The sequence below is a fragment of the Pleurodeles waltl genome, chromosome 9, assembly GCF_031143425.1.
Source record: "Pleurodeles waltl isolate 20211129_DDA chromosome 9, aPleWal1.hap1.20221129, whole genome shotgun sequence".
NCBI classification, from domain to species: domain Eukaryota; kingdom Metazoa; phylum Chordata; class Amphibia; order Caudata; family Salamandridae; genus Pleurodeles; species Pleurodeles waltl.
In genome coordinates, this window is record NC_090448.1 from 789673411 (window position 1) to 789700497 (window position 27087).

At 50.2% G+C, this 27087-nt stretch overlaps 1 protein-coding gene across 1 annotated transcript in view; it reads right to left on the bottom strand.

The window, feature by feature from the left end:
- Nucleotides 1–510: 510 nt before the first annotated feature.
- PYGM (glycogen phosphorylase, muscle associated) overlaps nucleotides 511–27087 on the bottom strand; it is a 152604-nt gene continuing 126027 nt past the window's right edge. The window contains exons 16-20 of the mRNA XM_069208006.1: nucleotides 4736–4877; nucleotides 4173–4380; nucleotides 3356–3490; nucleotides 3195–3261; nucleotides 511–2008 (exon numbers count right to left, since the gene is read on the bottom strand). Coding sequence (XP_069064107.1) covers nucleotides 1856–2008; nucleotides 3195–3261; nucleotides 3356–3490; nucleotides 4173–4380; nucleotides 4736–4877 — 705 coding nt within the window. The 3' untranslated portion in view covers nucleotides 511–1855. The remainder of the gene's footprint in view (nucleotides 2009–3194; nucleotides 3262–3355; nucleotides 3491–4172; nucleotides 4381–4735; nucleotides 4878–27087) is intronic.

The following is a 27087-nucleotide window of genomic DNA, read 5'->3' on the forward strand; positions in this document are numbered from 1 at the left end:
TGACAGGCTGACAAAAACCAGAACTGGGTATGGCGACATCTACAGTGGGAAGGAGCTCAGGTTTGCAGGGAAAGGCTCACAAGTAGGGCTGCCGTCTGTCCGGTTTTCTACCGGCACCACCGGTATTTTACTGTCCCGGCTGGTACAACAATAAATGAAATCGCCTAAGGCCGGTGTTTTTAGCCCAATCAGTTGGGTAGGAGATGTGGAGAGCAGGGAGACGACATAAAATATTAACTACTATGCACGAATATTGTACGATTGTGTATCCTTTTGTAATGTATAATGCATGCTCAGTTTAGAATACAAGATGAACTAATAAAAGTAACGATGGGTTCCACGATTGTAAGCTTGTGGTTAGACAGGCCTCAATTTAAAGGACTACCTAGTGAATGGAAACAGAAAACACTCTAAAAGGCATTGAACTGAGATCAGGCACTAGCTCCCAAACGCATCCAATACAGTTGCGCCCTCTGGTGGCGTTCAGAAGAAAGAACAGGCAAACTCGAGTTGTGCATTCCATAAGATTGAATACTTTATTGAACAGGAATAATATCATGAAACATACAGAGTAGTGAAGAGACCGCACTCCTCTCCCAAGATTTCAGTGCCTTTGGCGCACTCCTCTGTTGGTGAGACGGCAGACACCAGCACGTCCAACTTTATCACCAGTTTACCCACCTCGACCTTGATTGCGAGCTAGGACAAGAGGGACTGAAGGGGACAGCTCGTGTAAGCTGGCTCACTGTTAGTCTCGTGTCTTTGTTGCAGCATTTGGACTGGCGGATATTTTCGCGCGTTCTCCCACCTCCCGAAAACTTCAGCTCCACGTGACATTCAGCATGCAGGAATGTCCAACACAGGCATGGCCACGAGGGAAAGATGGAGAGCTCGGGGGGATTTTGTACAGGAGAGGGTGATGCCCACACGAAATGCCAGACCGATTCAATCTTGGGTCCTAGATTTCCGTGCCGTTTTATCAGAGAGCATGTGGGAATGAATAAACATTGTACTTCGTGAGCTAGATACAACTTAGTAGAAACGGCACAGGACAGCCATCCCAACTCGGCTAAAATCAATTTTAAAATCACAAATTCCTTCAAAAAAATACAGTCCACTAGGTCGCCAAGAACAGGAGCAGAAAACAGGGTTCTAACTCCATGCACTGACACCCCACACAAAAAGGGCACATTCTTAAATAAAGGCAGTTCTTCTATAAGATCCATTATCTTGGTTAAAAGGTATTTAAAAAAAAACATGATTTCCGTCGAATCATGATCAGTAAAAGTTTTTTTTCTATCAGTTGTTCACCTTTACTTAAGAGAAAACTGGATTGAAAACGGAGCGAGGGGGTCTCACTGAGGACCATGCTGCGCAAGATTCCCTCCTCTGTGAATGAAAGCACCATTTCGGAAAAGGATGGCAAATATCGCCATCCTCACTCAATGCTTATTCCCCATGCAGGCCCTTGCGTCACTCGAGGCCGATCCACTGTGACAAGCAAGGCTGCTAGCTTTGGGATCTGAATACTGTGGAGTTATACTCAGTCAACTCATCAAGGGGCGTCTCAACTTGTGTGATATGATGTAAAGGGGGGCACATATTCTGTCCTCTGAATACTGCCCCTGCCAACCCTTGTCCTTCAAGTAACTGCTCCAACCATTCCTCTTCCCACTACACTCAAAGCAAAATAAACATCAAGCAGCATCACTGAAAGTCTCTAGGAAGCTGGCACTACCCTCCCGTGTACGTGATGCCCCTCATTCTCTCACACCCCCTCTCTAATCCTGTGATCATCCACAGTGAGGGCCTGGAGCACTTGGGGCAAAGGAGGCGGCACTGAAGGCAGGATCATCTATTCGCGTGGCTCGTTTGGAGGAGGTATTTTGTGGGTGCTGGGCTCGACACCCCAGATCTCACGGGCATACTGAGCAATGGTGCGGTCGCTGGAGAACTTGCCAGACCCTGCAATGTTCATGATGACCTTCTTGGTCCATTCCTTGGAGTTCTGAGGAATGAGAGATAAAAATAAGGCAATGAGGAACCAAAAAAGAAGACAAAGCAGAGGAAAGAAAGAGGAGAATCTGTACAAGGAGAAAAGAGCTAAAGCTCTACAGCTTGGGCATTTAACCAGTCAGTTCTTTGCAACAGAGACAAGGGACGTGGACCTCTAAGCCGGAGGTGGATAGCCTCAGTGTCAGCGCAAGACAGAGGAGGAGGGTGGTGGTAACAAGTGCTGCCATACCCAAGACGTTTGATTCTGTAATGAAGTTGCAACGTACCGGAACATCGTAACTAAAATGTTGCAAGACAGGAATATTCAACCAAATGAAATTTTTTTCATGCAATGCACAGATCAACTAAAGTTGCTGCACTGAGAGCGAGAGAGAAGTACAGCTCCTTATCCACAAAGAGCTGCACTGATCCTCTCTCCCGCAGTCCTGGAGCAGGTTCTGGCTGCCTAGGGCTAAGTTCTCACTGTGTGAACCTAGCATTGCTTTTGTCCTAGGGGGGTACCCTTTCAGTACAAAACAATAGGTTCACATTCACTCTGACATTTCCCCCACTTTGAATGCATGATGTGCATCACATGTGGAAAGATAGAACATTTTGGACAAAAAAAAAAAAAAAAAAAAAAAAAAAACTTTTCTCCTTCCATACACCCGACTCAAGTAGGTTTAACTCGTTGGTGCAAAGCCCCAACTCCAAGTGTTAGTAGATCAGGCTTTGTGTCCAAATACATGGGTGAATGCACAGTAATGCCCATGCACCACCCACGGGATGGAAAGTAAAGCAACGCACTGCACTGGTTTCATTTTAAGCAACAACAATCCAACGTTGTTTTGTTCTGGAATATATATCTCAAATCAATACTTTGCACTGGTTTGCGGCAAATTTGGTGACTTTGCACCAGCACAGGGTTGGTAAATCTGGTCCTCCTAAATCTGGTCCTCGTTGTCCTGAGTATTGTTTGAAAAACATCACCCTTGTTGGAGCCAACAATAGAAAATCTACATCTAATAGGAAAGTACTTTTGAAAAAGAGATGTACAAAACAAACATTGTGTTGCTAATGTTCTGGCACACGCCCATCTTCTCTACTTTACTGTTCTGCCACTATTATACAGGCAGAACACCTCCCAATCACCCCGACACCCTTATGGCCCATTCTCTGCCCTCAAAGCATGTGCTCACCTTGTAGAGAGCGTTCGCTTTCTCCTGTGCTCTGATGTAGTCCTCATAGTCGGCGAACACCTTAAACCTGGAAGAGGAACAGACCAGTTAAGCAACTGCATGCAAGAGGAAGCACATGCTTGATCTTGATGCACATTGATTTTTCCCAGCCAGGCACCCACCGGTCGTGATGCATCAGCATGTTGACGATGTCTTTGAAGAGGTCAGGCTGCTTGGGCGAGAAGAATCCACTACTGAGCTGGTCGATGACCTGACGGAGCTCGGGGATTCGGTCGTAATAATCCTTCGCATTGTAACTGCAGAGATGCAAATCGGCAGGAGACAAAGAGACCAAGGGTGAGAGCCAGACGGAACAATGAAACGGGGCAGCTGTGCCAGAATCGCCGATATCAATGGAGACAGGGACATGCAATAATTCAGTGCCACTCTATGTAGGCTTGGCAGTAATCCGGATTTGGGCCTAAAAAGTAGTTTCCATCCTAGTTAGGATGACAAGATATGCAGTTAAAATCACTTTGAAAGTGGCAGAATATATCAGGAAAATACGTACCAAAGGTGTGGAAAACTAAGATGACATTAGTCCGCAAACACACTTACGCTATAAACCTATTGACATGTGATGACACTGCTGTACTACCCGAATTAGTGGCGTCTCTTATTCCAGATGCTTTAATACCTGCATAACATTCCCGTTAGCGAAGTGTCCATTTGGTCACCAGTTTGACTCAATTCTCCCACTGCCAAGAATAGGAGTACCGCGGTTATGGATGTCGAGGATAAGAAGCATGTGGAAGTAAATAAGGCAGGCGGTGGGCTTCAATTGCTACACACCGTGACAGTGAGGGGGCACTCAAAAAGTGATGCGTGGGGCAACGCGATAAATGCTCATAAGGAGTGCGAGAGACACGAGTCAGAGAGAGACTGAAAAGAATTGCAAACAGTAGCTTATGATGGAAGTCATTCTTGTCCCATACTCACCCTTTTTTGTCCATCTCTTCCACATCTGGCACTCGCATGCCAAAAATGAAGAGGTTCCCCTCACCAGCCTCCTCAGCCATCTCCACGTTGGCCCCGTCCATGGTGCCAATGGTCAAGGCTCCGTTCAGCATGAACTTCATGTTCCCTGTTCCAGACGCTTCGGTGCCTGCGGTGGAGATCTGCTCCGACAGATCAGCAGCAGGAACCACTGGGGAGGGGTGAGTTTTGGAGAAAAAAAATAGGGTTATCAAACACAAAGGGAACCACTATAGATAACTCTCAGAAATCCTTACATTCAAGCAGGGCATTTTTAGCAACCACTACAGTACCCATACCACAGGCGTAAAAGCTTTGAGAAATTCTGAAATGGCTAAGATAAACACCTGGAGTTGTTACATTGCCCGCTCATTTTCATGAACCATCCCAAGTATGCAAATGTCTCTCTTTAGCATTTCAATTATTGCCCTTTAAGAAGTCACTACAAGACGTACAATAAGGCATCCACTTCTAAGCCCAGTCAGACTCTGCCCCTTCCCCAGTATAACATACTGTCTCTCGCTTACCTTTCTCTGCCAGAGACACACGGTAATTCTCCAGGAACAGGAGCTTCAAGCGGTCTCCTACCACAGGGTCATTGTTGATCACATCCCCAACAGACGTAATTAATTTGATGATCATCTTTGCCATGTGGTACCCTGGAGCCGCCTGTGTAGAAGAGCGAGAAAATCAGGGCAGTATTAAAAAAAAAAAAATGACTACATGAGGATAACACGTACATATGTCCTCCCGCGACACTCAGCGAAAGTCGAAGGGGGGCTCTCGCGAGAGAAATGCTTCACCCTCGTCAGACAGGTGGTAACTATGAGGCCCCTCGGACACCTGAAATGTATAAGCTGCTATCATAGTTGAATCCCAAGGTACAGCAGCCATGTGGGTGAAGTTGGAGATACCGGACCATGGTGTTTGTATCTTTTTTCAATGTTTAAACACAACAGCTGTTAAGATACTACTGTACTGTACTTTATACATTTAAACTATTGGAAAACATGTTTTTTTGTATTTTTATTTTATTAAACAAACATTAACAAGTATGTTCTACCTCCACAACTCTCAGGTGGAGAAAGACAATGCAGCGAGGAGACACTAGAGATGCACCAAAGTAATAAGACACCAGCCTCATTCCAGTATGTTTAAAAAAAAAAGTGAAAGAAGAGGCCAGTAAGAGGACAACGACCCAACCTTCAACAATCAATCATCGAGGTAGGTAAAGTTTGGAACCCCTGACCTCCGCAGAAGAGCTGCAACCTCCGTCATCATTTTTGTGAGCACCGGAGGGACGCTAGTGGAGCTGAAGGGGACCATGACAAACTGAAAGTGCTCTTGGCTCACCGTGGGTAGGCAGGACAGGGTTGTGGAAATATGCATTAAGCAAGTGCAACTCTACCATCTAATATCCTGGATCTAGGGCAGTTAGAAATTGCCTGAGTAAGAGTATTTTGAATTTCTCCTTTTTCAGAAACAAGACTGAGAAAGAGCAGATCTAGGATAGGACGAAGGCCTCCCTCCTTCTTCGGTACCAGAAAGAAGCACGAATAGCAACCACAACGTACTTTTGATGATGGCACTCCCTCAATGGCTCCTTTGGCCAAGAAAGTCGGTTGTTCCTGACGGAGCAAGGAGAAGTTGTCCTCTGTCAGCCAGTCAAAAGTTGGTGGCATTGGTGGAGTGGTCACAAAGGGGATAAGGTAGCCCTTTTATTGGTTTTTAAAACACAACGATCTGAAGTCGCTGACAGCCAGTGGTACAGGTGATGCCATAGCCTGCCCCCCCCCCACCTCCGACCCCCCCACTATATGCCCATGATGGTTGGAGGGCAACATAAAGGGGTTGAGAGGCAGTGGTGTGGTGGTGGTCTGGCCCAGCCTCTAGCTGCCTGTCTCCCCTGGTCTATGGGACCCTACATCCTCTGCCATGGAAAGTTTGGAAAGCCTGTTGACTGTGGTGGCTGGGAGTGTAAGGTCACAGTAAGAACCCTATTCCGTGGCCGCAAAGGGGCAGAAGGTGGACTGGGGCTGACAAGGGGTCATAGCCAAGACAAAGGCCAGACTGTAGCTCTGCTGTCCTTAAAGCGCTCCAGTGCTGAGTCTGCCTTCTCTCCAAAAAGACAAGAGCCATCAAAGAGCATGTCCATAAAGGCCACCAACAATGAAATCTCTCTACTCAGCGAGTCGGTTGTGCGTCCCTCTCATCAGCAATAGTTTGCGAGAGTATGGCTTGGGTCTCCTCCAAGACCATCTGCAGCACCGGGGGTGGTACTAGAGCGGGTGCTGAGAATGCTCTCAGTCTCACCGGCTGCTCTGCTCTAGATCCAACGTGGGGCCTGACTGGTGTCGAAGGTGAACCCACCGACAGGGATCCAGTGCTCCCAGAGTGTGTGGGCCTGAACACACTCCAGAAGTGCTGAAGGCAATTCAGAGGGACTGGACAGGCTATATATGAAGTACATGGCCTCAGAAAATTCTTTAAATTGGACAGGGGTGGCTCCAAGAAAGTCAGGAAGTGTGGATCAGAGTGGACCCACACTTAGGCTCAGCTAAAGCGCAAGGCCTGGAGCGTCTATGCTCCCACGCCTCGTCAGAAGACTTCGATGAGCGCAGCAAAGTTAAAGACCTCTTCAACGACTTATGTTTGTGGGACTTACCTGACAATTTTAAGTGGGACAATAATAGCTGGGAACGGTCCTGGGACTATCCACGCGACTCAGATCTTGAGTGTTGCTCGGTCGTCTGATGTCACATGACGAGGAGCTTGATGGATTGCTTCCCCAGCACCTTTGGGTGCATGACGTGGCAGTCCTTGCTGGTCTCTCTCCAAGCACCACAAACAAACCAAGTGTGAGTCGGTCACAAACATTTGCCCGATAGGTACCAGATGGTTTGAAAGCAGCCTGTTTCTTCAAAGACATCCTATCACACCAGAAGAGAATATCTAAAGAAACGTTCAACAAAAGTAAATAAAAAAAAAAACTCAGCTGAGGGTAGCTCTTCATGGATCAGCACAATCTAGTGCGGAAAGGAAAGAACTGACGGCAGTACGAGGTGATGACCCCTATATAGGTACCATGCATGTAATTTTTCAAATGACGCGGATTGCACAGAGCCGAACGACACAACCTACTAGCGTACAAGGGTACTGCTCTGAAACATCTAAATCCATGATGACGCCTGGGGAATATTCAAAGGTAAGGAATCTGCAGACAGAGGTCTCTATCATAAAAGGATGTCCTTCGTGCTTGCTATTATTTCCTTCCAAATAGCAGATTTCCATCTAAAACCAGGTAGTTTGTCATTTTTCTTTGCAAACCCTACTGCAACAGCAGAAAAATCTTTTTGGATGTTCAGCAGTTTCTACAACAATATTCAGGCAAAACTAAATATTCAAACCATGTTAAACAGATTTCTGCCACCTATGTCACTTTGGGAACGAAGGGGCACCTGTGCCATAGATCATAGCGAGATAGCTAGATTCTTGAATTGACTTCAGTTACCTAAATGCTAAGAGTTCACTTTTGGGGAGCCTTGCACTCACCAGTCTACTGGAAAAGTACCTACTTCAGCTTAGTTACAAAACATCCCTGTTCTAGCATTTGCCCTGCAGCTGCAAAACAATCAGTTCACATTTATGCAAAATATTACCGCAAATAATCTGATGGTACTTTGGATTCAATGATAGCTTGGATACTCCTCAGAATTTGTTTCATTAAAGTATGAAGAATCCTCATTTTTGTCATTTATTTGGTGCTAATTGTCATTATGCCCTAATGATCAATAATTTTGGTGAACAACAAATTATAAACAAGTGTGTGTCTCCACAATTGATAGCTTCATCTGTGGCCTTTGACTCCTATTTATATGTATATGTTCAATGGCATGTGTAGCTGCAGATACACATGCTATGCATAGTTATTCTGACATCTAGTGTTGGGCTCGGAGTGTTACGAGTGTTTTTTCTTCCAAGAAGTCTTTTCGGAGTCACAGGATCAAGTGACTCCTCCTCTCGGTTTCAGTACGCAAAATTGTTAGATTGTTTTCTTTCTGCGTCGCGTTCGGACATGTTTCCTCTCGCTCCGAGATTTTGATTTGGAAAACCTCAGATAACCTTATTCGTCGGTATTGTTTCGATCGTGTTTCCCATCTAGCATAGAACCAGTAGTACGGTCGAGACCTTCTTTTTCGCCCTGCGTGCGCCCAACTTGGGCCTGTTCGGGCCTACCATATGGGAAGCATGATGGATCGGACTCCATTCCGATTCTGCTCTCTGTGCCATGCCACGTGAAGTACCCTTATACAGACCAACACTTGGTTTGTAATTTGTGCGTTTCTCCAGACCATCGGGAGGAAGATTGTGAGGCCTGTCGATCTTTTCAATCGAAGAAGACCCTGAGAGATCGTGGAGCCCGAAGACTTGAAATGGCGTCAAAAAGCAGTGAACATCGACATCATGGAGGAAGAGCAGGCGCAGACAGCAGTCTCCATCCAAGACACAGACTCTGAACAGGAATCGGAAGATGACAGACCCATCACAGCTGGCCAGCATGTGAGTACGTCTGCCCCTACACCACTGCACAAAAAACATTCAAAGGGCTTGGGTACAAAACTGCCGGAAGGCCATGGTTCAGCCCGAAAAAAAGACTGTTGGCAACCGTCCTTAGGGGTAGGTGCTGAAAAAGGCCACTCCTCCGTCCACTGGGGAGTCGAGTAAATCCGTTAAAAGCACCACTTCAGACTCCAGTAAAACACCCCATTCCTCGGAATCAAAAATTCAGCAATCGGCTTTGGAGCCAAGACCTCAGACTACTTTTTTGGGACCGGAAAAGCTACACACCTCGGAGCCGAAAAAAACCTTATATACAGAGGAACAAGGTCTTTCCAAAAAATTAAAACAGATTGCAAGGCCAATCATGGAATCTCATAGGACTTCTGAAGAACAGCCTGAGATTGAACCAATATTACAGATTATGGATGAGAGACAGTCCAGAATCTATATTCATAAGGAGACAGGAAGAATCATCACTGCACCTCCTTTAAAAACCAAAAGAAAGCTGCTTTCCAAGTGGAACTGGCTCTGTGCAACCACCAGCAAAGGTGCATACTTCTCCTCAATCCCCACTGCTCTCTTTCTCACCTCAAAATAGCCCACCACCACTGCCTTCTCCAGCACATTCTTTATACTCACATGGAGATACAGCAGACCCTGGGACCTCCATGACCCTGATCTCATCCTGAACAATGATCCAGACATTTATCCATCAATACCTTCTCCTCCAGAAGGCACCACTGCATACACCCAAGAAAAATCTAGGGCAGCAGCCCATCATGGAGTAACCATGCATTCTGAGCCATTAGAAGAAGACTTTTTCTTTAATACACTGTCTAACCATTCCTGGTAACACTGGGAGACACTGGTACCAGGAAAGAGTAAACATGCAGAGCAAATTTTTAATGAACCTGTCAAAGTTAGGATCATTACCCCTAGAATTGATAAAAAGTATAAGCAGGCCCCTACTGACCCAGATTACATCACTCATCAGGTCCCTCCAGACTCAGTAGTCAGTGCGGCAAGAAAAAGGGCAAACAGCCAGTCATCCGGAGACGCACCGCCTCCTGATAAGGAGAGTAGAAAATTTGATGCAGCTGGGAAAAGGGTTGCCACACAAGCAGCAAATCAGTGGAGAATTGCAAATTCTCGGGCACTTCTAGCCAGGTATGACAGGGCTCATTGGGACGAAATGCAAGATATTATAAAGCATCTCCCAAAGGAGCATCAAAAAAGAGCACAAGTGGTGGAAGAGGGACAAGCTATCAGCAATAATCAAATAAGATCAGCCCTCGATGCTGCTGATGTAGCTGCAAGGGTGTAAATACTGCCATCACAATTAAAAGACATGCTTGGCTGCGCTCCTCTGGTTTTAAACCAGAAATTCAACAGGCAGTACTTAATATGCCTTTTGACAAGAATCACCTCTTTGGCCCAGAAGTAGACACCACTATTGAGAAACTGAGGAAGGACTCAGATACTGTGAAAGCAATGGGCACTTTATACACCACCCCATATAGAGGCTCCTTTCGCAGACCACAGTTTAGAGGAGGTTTTAAGCCACAATCCTCAGATGCTTCCACCTCCCAAACAAAGCAGGGACAACAAACCCAATATCAAAGAGGTGGGTTTAGAGGATCCTATAGAGGACTATATTTCAGGAATAGAGGTAAATTCTAAACCTCTAAACAGACCACAACAGAACCTAAACCGTGACTTCCTTCCCTCCCTTCCACTCCACACATCTCCTTGGGGGGGGAAGACTACAGCAATTCCACCCTCATTGGCAAAATATCACTACAGACAATTGGGTATTATCAATTTCCCGTAATGGCTATTGCCTAAAATTAATCTCCACCCCTCCAAACATTCCACCACAATACCACAAATTGTCCCCAGAACACACAGTTCTATTACAAGAGGTACAATCTATACTATTAAAACAAGCAATAGAATTAGTTCCACAGTCTCAACAAGGAACAGGAGTATACTCACTATACTTCCCAATTCCCCAGAAAAACGCCCCCCTCAGGCCCATCTTGGACCTCAGGCCCCTCAATCTATACATCCTGTGAGGGCATTTTCACATAGTAACTCTGCAAGATGTTATTCCACTACTACTACAACAAGATTACAAGACTGTTTTAGTTCTCAAAGATGCATATTTCCACATACCCATCCATCCAGCTCACAAAAAAATACCTCAAGTTTGTCATAGCAGGAAAACACTACCAGTTCTAGGTGTTGCCGTTTGGCATAACAACAGCCCCAAGAGTGTTCACAAAGTGTCTAGCAGTAGTAGCAGCAGCAGCCTACTTAAGACAACACATCCATGTCTTTCCATATCTAGACGATTGGCTAATAAAATCAAGCAATTTTACACAATGCCAACAACACACTTGTTACATGATAGAAACCTTGCACACCCTCTGATTCACTCTAAACTACCATAAGTCACATCTTCAACCAGCACTGGTACAACCTTACCAAGGTGCTATCCTACATACTCAACTAGCCCTCGCTTATCCAAATATACAAAGGATACAAGCTTTACAAACTCTCATTCCACTCATACAGCCAAATCAACAATACATAGATTTATCATGAAGATTCTAGGAATGATGGCATCTTGCATAGCGATTGTCCCACATGCAAGACTAAACATGAAGCCCTTCCAACAGTGCCTCTCACAACAATGGTCACAAGCACATGGTCAAATTCAAGATCTAGTGTTGATGGACCACCAAAAACATATATCCCTTCAATGGTGGAATCGGAGCAATCTAATGAAGGGGCGGTCATTTCAAGACCTTGTGCCTCAGACCATAATCACAACAGACGCATCAATGATTGGTTGGGGAGCTCACCTAAACAATGAGACCATTCAAGGGCAACGTGATGTCAAACAGAAATAGCTACATATAAACTACTTAGAATTATTAGCTGTGTTTCTTGCCCTAAAAGCATGTCAACCTTTTCTCAAACAGAAGAATGTTCTCATAAAAACAGACAACATGACAACCATGTATTACTGTACTTCAACAAACAGGGCGGGACACATTCATCTAAGCTGTCCCTTTTAGCCCAAACAATTCGGAAATGGGCAATTCACAATCAAATTAATTTACTAGCACAATATATTCCAGGGATAGACAGTCAGCTGGCAGATCTCCAAAGCAGAAATCACCAACAAACAAACACGAATGGGAGATTCACTCCCAAGTACTTTCAAAGGTGGGGGGGTGGGGGGGGGGGGGGAACACCAGACATAGATTTATTCGCAACAAGATAAAACGCAAAATGCCAAAACTTCGCATCCAGTCACCCACATCCCCTATCCAAGGGCAATGCTCTATGGATCAATTGGTCGGGGATATTTGCCTGCGCTTTCCCCCCCTCTCCCACTCCTTCCCTTTCTAGTCAGCAAACTACGTCAAACGTCACTCACCACGATACTCATAGCACCAACATGGGCACGCCAGCATTGGTACACAACACTCCTAGATCTGTCGGTAGTACCTCATTCCAAACTCCCAAACAGACCAGATCTGTTAACACAGAACAAAGGTCAAATCGGGCATCCAAACCTCAATGCTCTCAATCTAGCAATTTGGATCCTGAAGTCATAGAATTTGGTTACCTAAAACTTCCACCAGAATGTATGGAAGTAATTAAACAAGCACGTAAACGTACTATTAGACAATGCTACGCAAACAAGTGGAAAATATTTGTCTACCACTATCGATCTAAAAACACTGATCCACTTACAGCATCTATACGAGATATTGTATGTTCTTTACTTCATTTGCAAAAATCAAATTTGCCTTTCTTATCCATCAAGATACACCTTACTGCAATATCTGCATACTTACAGACTATTCAACATACTTCGCTATTCAGAGTTCCTGTTATTAAAGCCTTCATGGAAGGATTAAAACGCATTATTCCACCGAGAACACCACCTGTTCCATTGTGGAATTTAAATATCGTACTTACCATACTCATAGGACCACCTTTTGAACCCATGCACTCTTGTCAAATTCAATTTTTAACATGGAAGGTCGCCTTCCTTGTAGCTATTACGTCTTTAAGAAGAGTTAGTGAAATACAAGCATTTACTCTTGAAGAACCTTTTTCCAAGAGCACAACAAAGATGTACTTAGAATAAATCAAAAATTTCTACCAAAAGTAGTACCTTCATTTCACACCAACCAAACAGTGGAATTGCCAGTCTTCTTTCCACAGCCAGACTATGTGGCAGAAAGAGCTCTTCATACCCTAGATCTCAAAAGCGCTCCTATGTACTATATAGACAGAACTAAAGATTTTAGGAAAACAGAGCAAATTTTCATTGCTTTCCAACAACCACATACAGGCAGTCCTATATCAAAACAAGGTTTAGCAAGATGGATTGTTAGATGCATACAGACATGCTATATCAAAGCAAAAAGACAACTTTTGATCACTCCTAGAGCACATTCTACAAGAACGAAAGGTGGGTCAATGGCATTTTTAGGAAACATACCAATGCTTGATTTATGTAAAGCAGCCACATGGTGAACTCCCCATACATTTACAAAACACTACTGTGTTGATGTTTTCTCATAGCAACAAGACACTGTAGGCCAGGCTGTCTTAAGGACATTATTTCAAACAACTTCAACTCCTACAGGCTAGCCACTGCTTTATGGGAGGACTAACTGCTTTCTAGTCTATGCATAGCATGTACATCTGCAACTACACATGCTATCGAATGGAAAATGTCACTTACCCAGTGTACATCTGTTCGTGGCATGTAGTGCTGCAGATTCACAAGCAGCCTCCCTCCTCCCCGGAAGCCTGTAGTCATTTACGTTTTACATTTGTACATATGTATATACATTTACATCTCTTTGTATTTCTATACTCTATCACTCCTTCCTTCACCCTCTGCGGGAAAACAATGTAACAATGGAGTCGATGCCCATGCGCACTGGAACAGAGGAGGAGTCACTCGATCCCGTGACTCCGAAAAGACTTCTTCGAAGAAAAACAACTTGTAACACTCCAAGCCCAACACTAGATGTCGGAAGAGCTATGCATAGCATGTGAATCTGCAGCACTACATGCCAACAACAGATGTACACTGGGTAAGTGACATTTTCCATATCACTTGTGACTCATGAAGCTAAAAACAGAACTGAGAAACAGGGCTGGTACTGGGCATGAGGAGCAGGCTCTGGTGGAGTTAAATGAGAGGGACCAAAGTCACTGAACCTCTTCTGCTTGTATGTTGAAAACATAACCAATACATTTTCTTTCTTTAAAAAAACTTCCTAGATCATGATGGACCTGCATGGATTATCCTAATCGACACAATTGTTTTGAAGGTTCCATGAGTGCTGAACCACAAGTACTAGAGGAAAAAGTTACTTGTCTTTGGAGATATTTCTGGTGGATATATAATCTTATTGCAAATCTGTAACCCATGAATGCTCCTTCCATGGTTCAGAATGGACTGTGAGAACAAGCTGCTTACCTTTGGTAATACTCTTTCTGGTGGAGACTCTACCTAGCTGCATATTCCTCACCTCTTGAAAATTCCCCAGGTGTTAGGCCAGGTCTGGAAACTTTTCACCAGTACTTCTGTGTGCTGGTAGGCAGCGCCATGCAGCTCTGCCCAGACGCTGTACAATTCCAGAAATTATGTGCAGAGCCTATAAGGGAGTCACTCCTGTGTGCTGTCAGTTGCTTTCGAGAAGGTCCATATCCCCCTGACACAGAGCCCCAAAAGCAAATTGGTGTGACCACAGTGCAGATTCACAGACTTGGGGTCTTATCAATGGACAGAGGCCAACCACCGAACATGAAAGCGAGGGTCGGTGAGGGATCTATGGCTAGATAGAATCGCTCCCAGAAACAGCATTACTGAAGGTAAGTAACTTGTTCTGATAGAGACTTCTAGCCACAAATTCTTCACTGTTCTGAACAGTTACCAAAGCAGTATTGATATAATTGTGGGTCTATGGATGCACTCAAACCAAAAAGTCTTGCAGAGCCGAGCAGGTAAAATGCCCCTTCTGCAAACGCAATGTTGACTATCCAGACAATACTGCTTCACAAACACTTTAAGGGATACCCACCTAGCAGCCTGTAAATGACTAGGATAGGGACTCTGTGTGCTAACCGCTTTAGCTGTGGTAAAGTGAGCACACAATCCTTCCAGATGTTGCTTTTTGGCCAATGGATAGCAGATCTTAATGCAGAGCATGATACAGGGGGAAATGGTTCTTTTCTACAAGGCCTTGCCTTTTTTTTTTTTTTGCTCCAGAGAAACCCGCAAAGAGCTTATCATCCAATCAGTGTACATTGGTATGATCTATAGGGAAGCTATGCGCTCATCTGAGGTCTCTGTGTGGGAATGAGGTAAATCATCTGGCCATTTATGGTGACGGCCAGGTTTGGCAAAACAACCCAATTTCTGCTGGAGATGTTAGTGGACCAGCGCCAGAGACTCTGCAATCATCAGGCAGTTGTCCAGGAACAGCAGTGCATTCCTCCCAATCTCAGCAGCAAAGCTGACCGCTGGCACCTTTGTGAAGAGTTGTGAGGCAGTTGTCAGTCAGAATGGAGGGACTGCAAATTAAAAGTGTATGTTTCAAAACCAGGGTGAACCTCAAACATCACTCGTGGAGGGGAGAAATGGAAAATAAAATTGGGGATCCAGTGGTCCGGGGACATAACCAGTCTGATGAGTGCCAGGCTCAGGGGAACTCTGCTTGGTGACAGCTTTTTAAACTTTTCCTGTCAAGTGGACAGGTTCAGAAGACAGAATTAAAAGGGAGTCAAATCCTGTTCCCCTCCTTATGGAGGCACCACTTCTGTAGCTGCCATCTTTAAGATCAAAGATGAGTCATCCAGCATTCTGTGAAAGAAAGGGGGTAGTCTGGGGAAGGATAGGAAAAGAAGAGCATAGCCCCAGAAGACCAGCTAGAGCACCCAGTGTTTCGCTGTGTCTGTTTCTCACAGCATCACCCTCAGTTGGGAGGCAAACATCAGAGATGTTTTGAGGAAGCAGAGGACAGCAGCAACTGGATCGGCTGTTGCTACTGGTGGTTAACACCTTCTAAAGCCACCGCTGCCTTGAAAGGAGCAACAGTTGGTGTGGCGTTTTTAGCAAGCCATTGTTCAGACTGAAAAGCGCTAGAATGCTAATGAAAATTCTGATTCCGGTGGTAAAATTGTTGTGCAGGAGAGGCGAGGCTAAGGGCATGTGCCTTAGCACTGCTATTCTTAAAATGTTCCAAGGAGCCTTCGCTCCAAATAGATGACAGCCAAAGGGCTTGTACATCGTCATAGCTTGGATATCTCCCAAAAATCCAGTGAAGCACGTCCAAGCATGCCAAGGCAGTGCTACAGCCACACCCACAGTCCGAGCCACAATGTCTGCAAAGTCAAACCTACCCTTCAGGATCTGTTCTAATACATCTGTGCCATCACAAACAAGGACACACACTGGATTTTTCATATAGTCTGACAATCATACATTTTGCTCATTCCCATAAGACAAGAACACCTCAGCCTAACAGACAGGTGTCATTCGCTGTGCACAAAGCCGAGCTATTTGAGGCAAAACATTTGTGAACAAAGACATCAAGTTTTTTGGACTCCATGTTTAGGGAGGCGCTGTAGGAAAGGCACAGGAGTTCTGGTGTGAAGACTAAGTTTGAACAGTGAGTGGGAGAAGACAGAAAGAAAGGGTCATCTGGAATGGACCAATGGGGTCTTGCAACTGCCAATGGGCTGACTGACATAAAAGGTTTAGGACATCTCAATGAAAGGAGGCAAAGAGTGCCACAGAAGGATGCAATATTTCCATTAGGATGAACGACCTGTAAAGGATGACAATGCAAGCTTTCCTTTAATGCGCGCTGCCAATTGAACGCTGAACCTAAGGCTCAAGTGTACCTGCAGACTAAGGCTGGGGCACCAGCAACATGGAAGTCACAGATCCTGTATAGCATGAAAAAAACCTACAGACCATCGACAGCTAGATAAACTAGCCACTCGGACTGACCTTATGAAACACAGACATGACAAACTTGATAAGAGCAACTGTGCTAAAAAGCAAACCATACGGCTACAGCAACAAATAAACTGGAACTACTAAATGATGGGGAAATCTATTAGTGAAAATGTAATTGTTAAGAAAGATATGAAAATATTTAGTGTGTAAAGTTGTTTTTAATATTTGATTAGGAACAAAATATTTTTTATTATCAATAGGTGTTTTTGTGTAGTGATGTATTGATGGTAGTAATAGTTCCCCCAATTACCGTATCGGTTACCCTCTCATCATCATCATGGAAAGAGCCCATAGATCGCTGGCCCTGAGACCTGCACCAGTGGCACCACTCAGGTCAGTGATAGCAAGAATAGCCAACTACAGGAACAGGGGCTTGATTTTGAGCCTTTCAGGAGAGAGAAGGGGATTACAATATGAGGGCTCCAAAACTGCATTCTACCCAGATCTCATGCTAGAAATGCGAGAAGCATGCAAGCCAGTTGTGGGGATTAAAAAAAAAAAATATGAAAATGCCCCAACAGACGAACCTAGAGTTATCCATGCTTTATCCCCTGCAACTGAAAATATAATACAACAGCAAACTACACTTCTCAGAGATAAATACTTAGCATTGCTGGATTATGCAGCGTGGTGTTTGTGTCACCAGATGCGACCTTTCAGGACCCCTAGCTGTACAGCATTTTGTGTTTGGCAAGGCAGGGCCTGTTGCCCATTGTGAGTTTTCTTAGAGAATGTTTTGTGGGATTTCTTATATGGGGTGATCTTGTACTCCCTGAAGACTGGAGTTTTCAATGTGGGAATGGGTACACTCACTCACGTCCTTAAATTATGTCCTGGTCACTAACAGAGCTACAAAAATTACCGATTGAACAGGAACACCCCAATGCTGCATGGAATGCGTCAGGCAGGCTAACTGGTCAAGATATGAGACAAATACTGAAGTCATGGCACAAAACTCAAACTAACTCAGGATTTGCATAAGCTTAAATTGCTTGCATGGAACATTAAAGTCCTTAACAATCCCAGGAATGTTAGACCTTACAGACATAATATGATCATATCTTTAAAGAAGAGACCCACCTGAAAACTACATCCAAAAAGGTGTTTACTAAAAACTGGGAGCCATACAGGTTGTTTTCCTCTTACAATTCCTACTCCAGTGGGGAAGGGATATTGATTAAATACACTATGGTGGTCATTCTGACCTCGGCGGTAAAAGGCGCCTACCGCCGTTCAGAAATCCTCCATAATCCCGCCGCGGTCGCGGAAACCCGCCACAGTCATTCTGACCCGCAGAAGGCAAACCTCCGAAAATCCGACAGCCACAACAGACCGCCAGACCAGCGGTCGGCGGAAAAGTGGAGGTGACAAAACCTCCACCGTCACGCCAACAGAAATACGCCCATGCCATTACGACCCACGAATCCACGCGGCGGTCATTCAAACGCGGTATTCCATTGGCGGGACACACCGCCGCGGTCAGAATACACACAAACGAACAAAACTCAGCCACATTGGACGATTTGAATTCCACACACCTGATACACATACACACACCACTCCCACACACACAATACAATATAAAACACACACCCACATCACCCACAAACCCCTACGCCAAAAAATTCTGAAAGAAGGCCAGAGCGAGACACCACCATCCACAAACTAGCAGCCACAGCCACTCCACACCATCACCCACACACTATCCACACACAAAACAACACACACCACCACACTCAACACACTTAACTACACATACTCCACCCCACACATCATACACACCACCCCATGGCACCCCAAAGACACCCCCGCTTCTCAGACGAAGAACTCAGGGTCATGGTGGAGGAAATCGTTCGGGTAGAGCCCCAGCTGTTCGGCACACAGATACAATACACCAGCATTGCCCGGAGGACGGAGCTATGGCAGAGGATTGTCGACAGGGTCAACGCTGTGGGACAGCACCCCAGAAATCGGGAAGACATCAGGAAGCGATGGAACGACCTACGGGGGAAGGTGCGTTCCATGGTATCCAGGCACAACATCGCCGTGCAGAAGACTGGCGGAGGACCCCCACCTCAACCCCCACAATTTACAACATGGGAGGAGGAAGTCTTGAACATCCTGCATCCTGACGGCCTCGCAGGAGTCGGCGGAGGAATGGATACTGGTAAGTTGAAGCTTCACTACTGCTTCCCCCCCACCTGCATGCCAAATCATACCCCAACCCTCACCCCCATCCTCGAACCCCACCCTCACCCCCACCCTCACCCCCACCACCATCCTCACCCCCACCACCATCCTCACCCCCACCCCCAGCACACCTATTCCCTGCCAATGTCTCACCATCACAACCCACACATCCCAAAACCTAGGCCTGCATGCGTCCACTAAGCATGGACACCCATCACCAAAGCATGCCCAATGCATATACACATCCCCCCCACAAGCCACCCTCACCAAAGCCCCCACACACGAATGCCAGCACTTGGGGACACGGGAACCCACAGATACACCCATATGCCACACATTGAAACTATAACCATACCTCTATACCCCTGCAGGACCCGACCGTCAACACACCGCCGCGGAGGGCCCAGAATTCTCCACACCCCCCACCCAAGAGGCCGTCAGCGATGACAGCAGCTCTGTCGACCTGGACACCGATGACCAGCCCGGACCATCGGGGACCTCTGGACAGTCGGTTCCCCTCACACAGGCCCAGGCCACCACAGACCCAAACCCCTCTGGGAACACCAGCACAGCTCCCACCCAGCGGGCCCATGCCTCTGTCTCCAGGGCGCGTCAATCTGCGGTGTGTCTACCACTACAGGGCACCCAGGATAACCCACCACCCCAACAACAACAGGGACCTGGGGGCAGTGGTAGTGGGCACACCGGCCAGGGGGCAGAGGCCCAGGCAAACAGGGCAACTCGGAGGGCAGCTGTGCGACAGGGGGGGGACGGGCCCAGGGAACCCACTCTCCACGAGGCCCTCACCACCATCATGGGAGCATACAACCGCTCCCAGGAGACGATGGTGACGGTACTGGCCCGGTTCCAGGAGATCCAGGTACTGCAGGAGGAACACTATCGGGGGTACAGGGAGGACATCAGAGCCCTCACCTCCACCCTGGTTACCATGGTAGGGCTGCTGCAGGACCTCGTCAACACCAGGACGGACACTCAACAACACCCAAGGGCCCCTGCCACTAGCCTGGACCAAGAACAGCCAACCACCTCCGCCGGCGCTAGTGGACAGGAGGCCCCCGCACAGCAGCAGCCCACCAGACCCCCACCTCCTGCAGGAGAAGAACCACCCCGCAAGAGGGCCCTGAGATCTCGCAAGAAGACAGAGTAGGATGTCAAGACCCCCGCCAGCAATGGATACCACCTGATGTCATCCCACTGTCCCACATTGTCACCCTGTCCATCCTTGAACTGCCCATGCTCCATCTCTCCACAGGCCTCTGGACAATGCACCTGTGTGACTGTTACTCTGGACTCTGCCATGGACATTCCTTCACCATAGCCCCCACCCACTTGAAACCACCCATCCCATTTTGAGCACTTAAATAAACACCTATTTTGCACAAAACTATCTGGAGTCTGGCTGTGATTTCAATATATTGTAATTGACATGACAGTGCAAATATGTCCTTGTACATAGTGAAGTCAACAAACAGCTGCCACAAAGCTGTAGTCCATGGGGAAACGAAGCACAGGACTCGTAGTGGGGACCCCAGATCTGAAATAGGGAGGGAAAAGCCACAACTCAGTCATCATACACTGGGGCAAATAGACAGGCAGCAGAGATGCAGGAGAGTAGTTCACATTTACTAAATTATCTTTGAATTGTTACCTGTGTCCTATTGGAAGTACTGTTCAATGATTCTGTCCCTGTTGTCTGTTTCAGCCCCGTCGTCTTCCTCCTCGTCACTCTCCTCAGGTTCCACCGCTGCCACAACACCACCGTCTCGACCATCCTCCTGCAGGAAAGGCACCTGGCGGCGCAAAGCCAGGTTGTGAAGCATGCAGCAGGCCACGATGATGTGACACACCTTCTTAGGTGAGTACATTAGGGATCCACCTGTCATATGCAGGCACCGAAACCTGGCCTTTAGGAGGCCAAAGGTGCGTTCGATCACCCTCCTAGTACGCCCATGGGCCTCATTGTACCGTTCCTCTGCCCTGGTCCGGGGATTCCTTACTGGGGTCAGTAGCCACGACAGGTTGGGGTACCCAGAGACCCCCAATAGCCATACACGGTGTCTCTCTAGCTGTTCCATCACGTAAGGGATGCTGCTATTCCTCAGGATGTAGGCGTCATGCACTGACCCAGGGAATTTGGCATTTACATGCGAGATGTACTGGTCAGCCAAACACACCACCTGGATGTTCATTGAATGGTAACTTTTTCTGTTCCTGTACACCTGCTCCCTGTCTCTTGGGGGAACCAAAGCCACATGGGTCCCATCAATGGCACCAATGACGTTGGGAATATGTCCAAGGGTGTAGAAATCACCCTTCACTGCAGCCAATTCGCCCACCTCAGGGAAAATTATGTAGCTCCTCACGTATTTCATCAGGGCAGACAACACTCTGGATAACACCTTCAAAAACATGGGCTGAGACATCCCAGAAGCAATTCCCACTGTTGTCTGAAATGAACCACTTGCCAAGAAATGGAGTACTGACATGACCTGCACCAGAGGGGGAATCCCTGTGGGTTGGCGGATGGGGGACATCAGGTCGGGCTCCAGCTGGGCACACAGTTCATGTATAGTGGCACGGTTAAGACGGTAGGTCAGGATAATGTGGCGTTCTTCCATTGTCGACAGGTCCACCAGCGGTCGGTACACGGGAGGATTCATCCGTCTCCTCGCCAAACCCAGCGGACGGTGCCTAGGAAGGACAACATGGAGCACACAGTCAAGCAACCCACAGGTACGTACTCACAGCTAGCACAGTAAACGATTCTCAATGCAGTGAATGGCGTGTCTGAGTGGCTATGCAAGGCCTAGGCCTGTGTGACGCAGTTGAAATTGAGCCATGTGGGCCCTGGAAATGGCGGCTGCCTGACCTGTGAAGTGTGACAATGGGATGTGAGGTCAATGCGCTGGCGTGGCACACCGCGGCGGGCGGCGGGCGAAGACCGCGGCGCGAAGCCACATTGGTTAACATTGAAGCCTATGGGTTTCAGGAGCCAATGGCGAAGGGCGCCGGCGGTGGCGGGACGCACCGCCGCGGTACGCACCGCCGCGGACGTGACCGCCATTTTCTATCTACTTATCCACTTGCGACTTGAACTTTCACAGGAGAGGACCTATACTGCAAGTGTTGCTGTGACCTCGGTCTGGAAGGGACAATGGCTGCTGCGCCTGGGGAAAGGGCCCCTGCCTTCACTGGAGAGGAGTTGGAGAAACTTGTGGATGGGGTCCTCCCCCAGTATGCGCTACTCTACGGTCCTCCAGACCAACAAGTGAGTTTAATTCAATCTGGATTTGGGGCCACTGGCTGGCTTGGGGGCCTGGCGGGGATGGGGGGGCATGTTGGGCCTGGTGGGGGGCATGGCGGGGGGCCTGGCGGGGATGGGGGGCGTTGGGCCTGGCTTGGGGGCCTGGCGGGGATGGGGGGGCATGTTGGGGCTGGCGGGGGGCCTGGCGGGGATGGGGGGCATGTTGGGCCTGGCGGGGGGCATGGCGGGGATGGGGGGCATGTTGGGGCTGGCGGGGGGCCTGGCGGGGATGGGGGGCATGTTGGGCCTGGCGGGGGGCATGGCGGGGATGGGGGGGCATGTTGGGGCTGGCGGGGGGCCTGGCGGGTATGGGGGGCATGTTGGGCCTGGCGGGGGGCATGGCGGGGGGCATGGCGGGGATGGGGGGCATGTTGGGCCTGGTGGGGGGCATGGCGGGGGGCCTGGCGGGGATGGGGGGCGTTGGGCCACTGGCAAGGAAAATGCAGACAAACTTGAACGTGGTATTTCTCCCTCCCTGTACGTGTCACATAGGTCCGCGCCCATGAGAAGATCGGGATTTGGCGTGCCATCGCCAAGGAAGTCCGGACCCTGGGGGTCCACCATCGACGGGGCACCCACTGCCGCAAGAGGTGGGAGGACATCCGCCGCGGGACCAAGAAGACCGCTGAGTCTCTGCTGGGGATGGCCTCCCAACGTAGGCGGGGTGCCTGCCGTCAACTGACCCCCCTGATGTTCCGGATCCTGGCGGTGGCCTACCCTGATTTAGATGGGCGCGTGAGGGCAGCACAGCAGACACAAGGGGGTGAGTACAAGCATTATCTACTCTGTTGTCGCGCAGTGGAGGTGTCTGGGTGGGGGAGGAGGGCTGTGGGTCCCCCTAGGCCAGGGCGATATCTGTAGGCTGGGCACCCCCGTAAGCCCCTGTGTCCCCAGCCACCACCCTCAGTAGTTTGTCAGTACAGCCATCCCTGGGCCGTGTCATCCATGGGTGCAGTTGTCAACTCTAGGCGTGTAGGGCATGTTCCACGGAATGCGTAGCGGACCCCAAGTGCGCAACTTAGTGCAGGGGATATCTGTGTCTGTCATGTCCGCTAACTGTACCGGAGATCCATGTACTCAATATCCCTTTATTTCTCTCTCCCCCCCCTTTTTGTTTGTCTTTCTGTGCTTGTGTGCATCAGCATCATCAGGCGGAGGAGAAGTGGCATCGGGGCAGGAGGGAGCTGCATCTCACATGGCCCAGGAGGGCCATGCCACAGAGTCAGACTGGACCAGTGAGACGGAGGGCGAGGGGAGCTCCACAACGGGGACGACTGGACCCTGCAGCGACACGGACACGTCCTCGGAAGGGAGCTCCCTTGCGGGGTGGCACCATCCGTGCCCCCCGCCATTACAGGTACAGCCGCCACCCAGCGCACCATCTCCGCCCTCCCAGCAGCCCCTCAGCGTTCGCCCCGTGCCCGCTCTACCAGGAAGCCGGGCATCTCCTTCGCCCCAGACACCTCAGGCCCTGCCCCTGTTACCCCCGCTGCCCTCAGTGAGGAGGTCATTGACCTCCTCCGAACGCTCATTGTTGGGCAGACTACCCTTTTGAATGCCATCCAGGGGGTGGAGAGGGAGGTTCATCGCAGCAATGCGTACCTGGAGGGCATTCATTCGGGTCAGGCTGCCCATCAGCGATCGTTCCAGGCTCTGGCCTCAGCACTGACGGCAGCCATTGTCCCTGTCTCCTGCCTCCCTCTACTAACTCCCTCCTCCCAGTCTCCTGTTCCTCTGCCTGTCCCACCCACACCATCAGACCAGCCTGCACACACCTCAACACCCAAGAGAAGCTCATCCAAACATAAGCACCACAGATCACGCAGACATTCACACACGCAACATTCCGATGCAGACATGCCAACAGTCACTACCACCTCTGTGACCCCCACCTCCTCGTCTCCCTCCTCCCTCCCTGTGACGTCTACACTCACACCTCCATTCACCTCACCATCAGCCAGTGTTTCCATCACCAGCACACCCTCCACTCCAGTCCGCACACGTGCAGTCACCACCCCCACTGCCATTTACACGTCCCCTGTGTCCTCTCCCACTGTGTCTGTCACCCCCTCTTCCACACCACACAAACGCAGCCACCCACCCACCCAACAGCCATCCACCTCACGACAGCCTATCCCTCCTGCACCTGCACCCAAAGACAGCAAACGTGACTCACCTACAACCACATCCTCTCCCTCCACTCCCATTCCCACTGTACCTACCACTCTCCATTGTCCCAAGAAACTCTTCCTCGCCACTGCTAACTTCTTTCCTGACCCTGAGCCCCCCCCTCCTTCTCGTCGGGGTAAGAAGAGCACCTCAGCCACCACCAGCCCTGCAGCCCCCTTGACAAGGGTGCAGGGGTATTGGAGCCCACCAGCCCGCATGTCTGGATCTTCGCCCAGCAGCAAGGGGACAGCCAGCCCACCCCCTGGGAAGAGGAGCAGAAGGCGGAAGGGGCGCCGCAGGAGCCCAGCTTCTACATCCCCCCCGGACACCACCCAGAGACAGTCACCAGCCACAGCTCCAAAGGGAGGAAAGGGCCACAGACTCCCGACTAAGGAGGGCAAGGGCAGCAAGTCGGAGAGGTCAGGCAGCAGGCCTGCTGCCCAGGAGGAGCCCACCACCCCCATAGCCGCTGCCCAGGGAGGACCCAGCCCAGCTGGCCAGGAGGGCCCCACCACCCACAGCCCAGGTGGGCATTGAAGGAGCACCATCCCCGCTGCCCAGGAGGGCACCACCAGGCAATGAGCAGTTGGCCATAGACCGGCCGCCGTCTCAAGCCCCGCTGAACTGGGCCCCGCCGTCTCAAGCACCGCTCCGCTGGGCCCCGCCGTCTCAAGAACCGCTGAACTGGGCCCCGCCGTCTCAAGAACCTCTGAACTGGGCCCCGCCGTCTCAAGAACCGCTGAACTGGGCCCCGCCGTCTCCAGCACCGCTGAACTGGGCCCGCCGTCTCAAGAACCGCTGAACTTGGCCCCGCCGTCTCAAGCACCGCTCCGCTGGGCCCCGCCGTCTCAAGCACCGCTCCGCTGGGCCCCGCCGTCTCAAGCACCGCTCCGCTGGGCCCCGCCGTCTCAAGAACCGCTCCGCTGGGCCCCGCCGTCTCAAGAACCGCTGAACTGGGCCCCGCCGTCTCAAGAACCGCTGAACTGGGCCCCGCCGTCTCAAGCACCGCTCCGCTGGGCCCCGCCGTCTCAAGCACCGCTGAACTGGGCCCCGCCGTCTCAAGCACCGCTGAACTGGGCCCCGCCGTCTCAAGCACCGCTGAACTGGGCCCCGCCGTCTCAAGAACCGCTGAACTGGGCCCCGCCGTCTCAAGAACCGCTGAACTGGGCCCCGCCGTCTCAAGAACCGCTGAACTGGGGCCCGCCGTCTCAAGAACCGCTGAACTGGGGCCCGCCGTCTCAAGAACCGCTGAACTGGGGCCCGCCGTCTCAAGAACCGCTGAACTGGGCCCCGCCGTCTCAAGAACCGCTGAACTGGGCCCCGCCGTTTCAAGCCCCGCTGAACTGGGCCCCGCCGTCTCAAGCCCCGCTGAACTGGGCCCCGCCGTCTCAAGCCCCGCTCCGCTGGGCCCCGCCGTCTCAAGAACCGCTCCGCTGGGCCCCGCCGTCTCCAGCACCGCTGAACTGGGCCCCGCCGTCTCAAGAACCGCTGAACTGGGCCCCGCCGTCTCAAGAACCGCTCCGCTGGGCCCCGCCGTCTCAAGAACCGCTCCGCTGGGCCCCGCCGTCTCAAGAACCGCTGAACTGGGCACCGCCGTCTCCAGCACCGCTGAACTGGGCCCCGCCGTCTCCAGCACCGCTGAACTGGGCCCCGCCGTCTCCAGCACCGCTGAACTGGGCCCCGCCGTCTCCAGCACCGCTGAACTGGGCCCCGCCGTCTCAAGAACCGCTGAACTGGGCCCCGCCGTCTCAAGAACCGCTGAACTGGGCCCCGCCGTCTCAAGAACCGCTGAACTGGGCCCCGCCGTCTCAAGAACCGCTGAACTGGGCCCCGCCGTCTCAAGAACCGCTGAACTGGGCCCCGCCGTCTCAAGAACCGCTGAACTGGGCCCCGCCGTCTCAAGCACCGCTGAACTGGGCCCCGCCGTCTCAAGCACCGCTGAACTGGGCCCCGCCGTCTCAAGCACCGCTGAACTGGGCCCCGCCGTCTCAAGCACCGCTGAACTGGGCCCCGCCGTCTCAAGCACCGCTGAACTGGGCCCCGCCGTCTCAAGAACCGCTGAACTGGGCCCGCCGTCTCAAGAACCGCTGAACTGGGCCCCGCCGTCTCAAGAACCGCTGAACTGGGCCCCGCCGTCTCAAGAACCGCTGAACTGGGCCCGCCGTCTCAAGAACCGCTGAACTGGGCCCCGCCGTCTCCAGCACCGCTGAACTGGGCCCCGCCGTCTCAAGAACCGCTGAACTGGGCCCCGCCGTCTCAAGCACCGCTCCGCTGGGCCCCGCCGTCTCAAGCACCGCTCCGCTGGGCCCCGCCATCTCAAGAACCGCTGAACTGGGCCCCGCCGTCTCAAGAACCGCTGAACTGGGCCCCGCCGTCTCAAGAACCGCTGCGCTGGGCCCCGCCGTCTCAAGCACCGCTCCGCTGGGCCCCGCCGTCTCAAGCACCGCTGAACTGGGCCCCGCCGTCTCAAGAACCGCTGAACTGGGCCCCGCCGTCTCAAGAACCGCTGAACTGGGCCCCGCCGTCTCAAGAACCGCTGAACTGGGCCCCGCCGTCTCAAGAACCGCTGA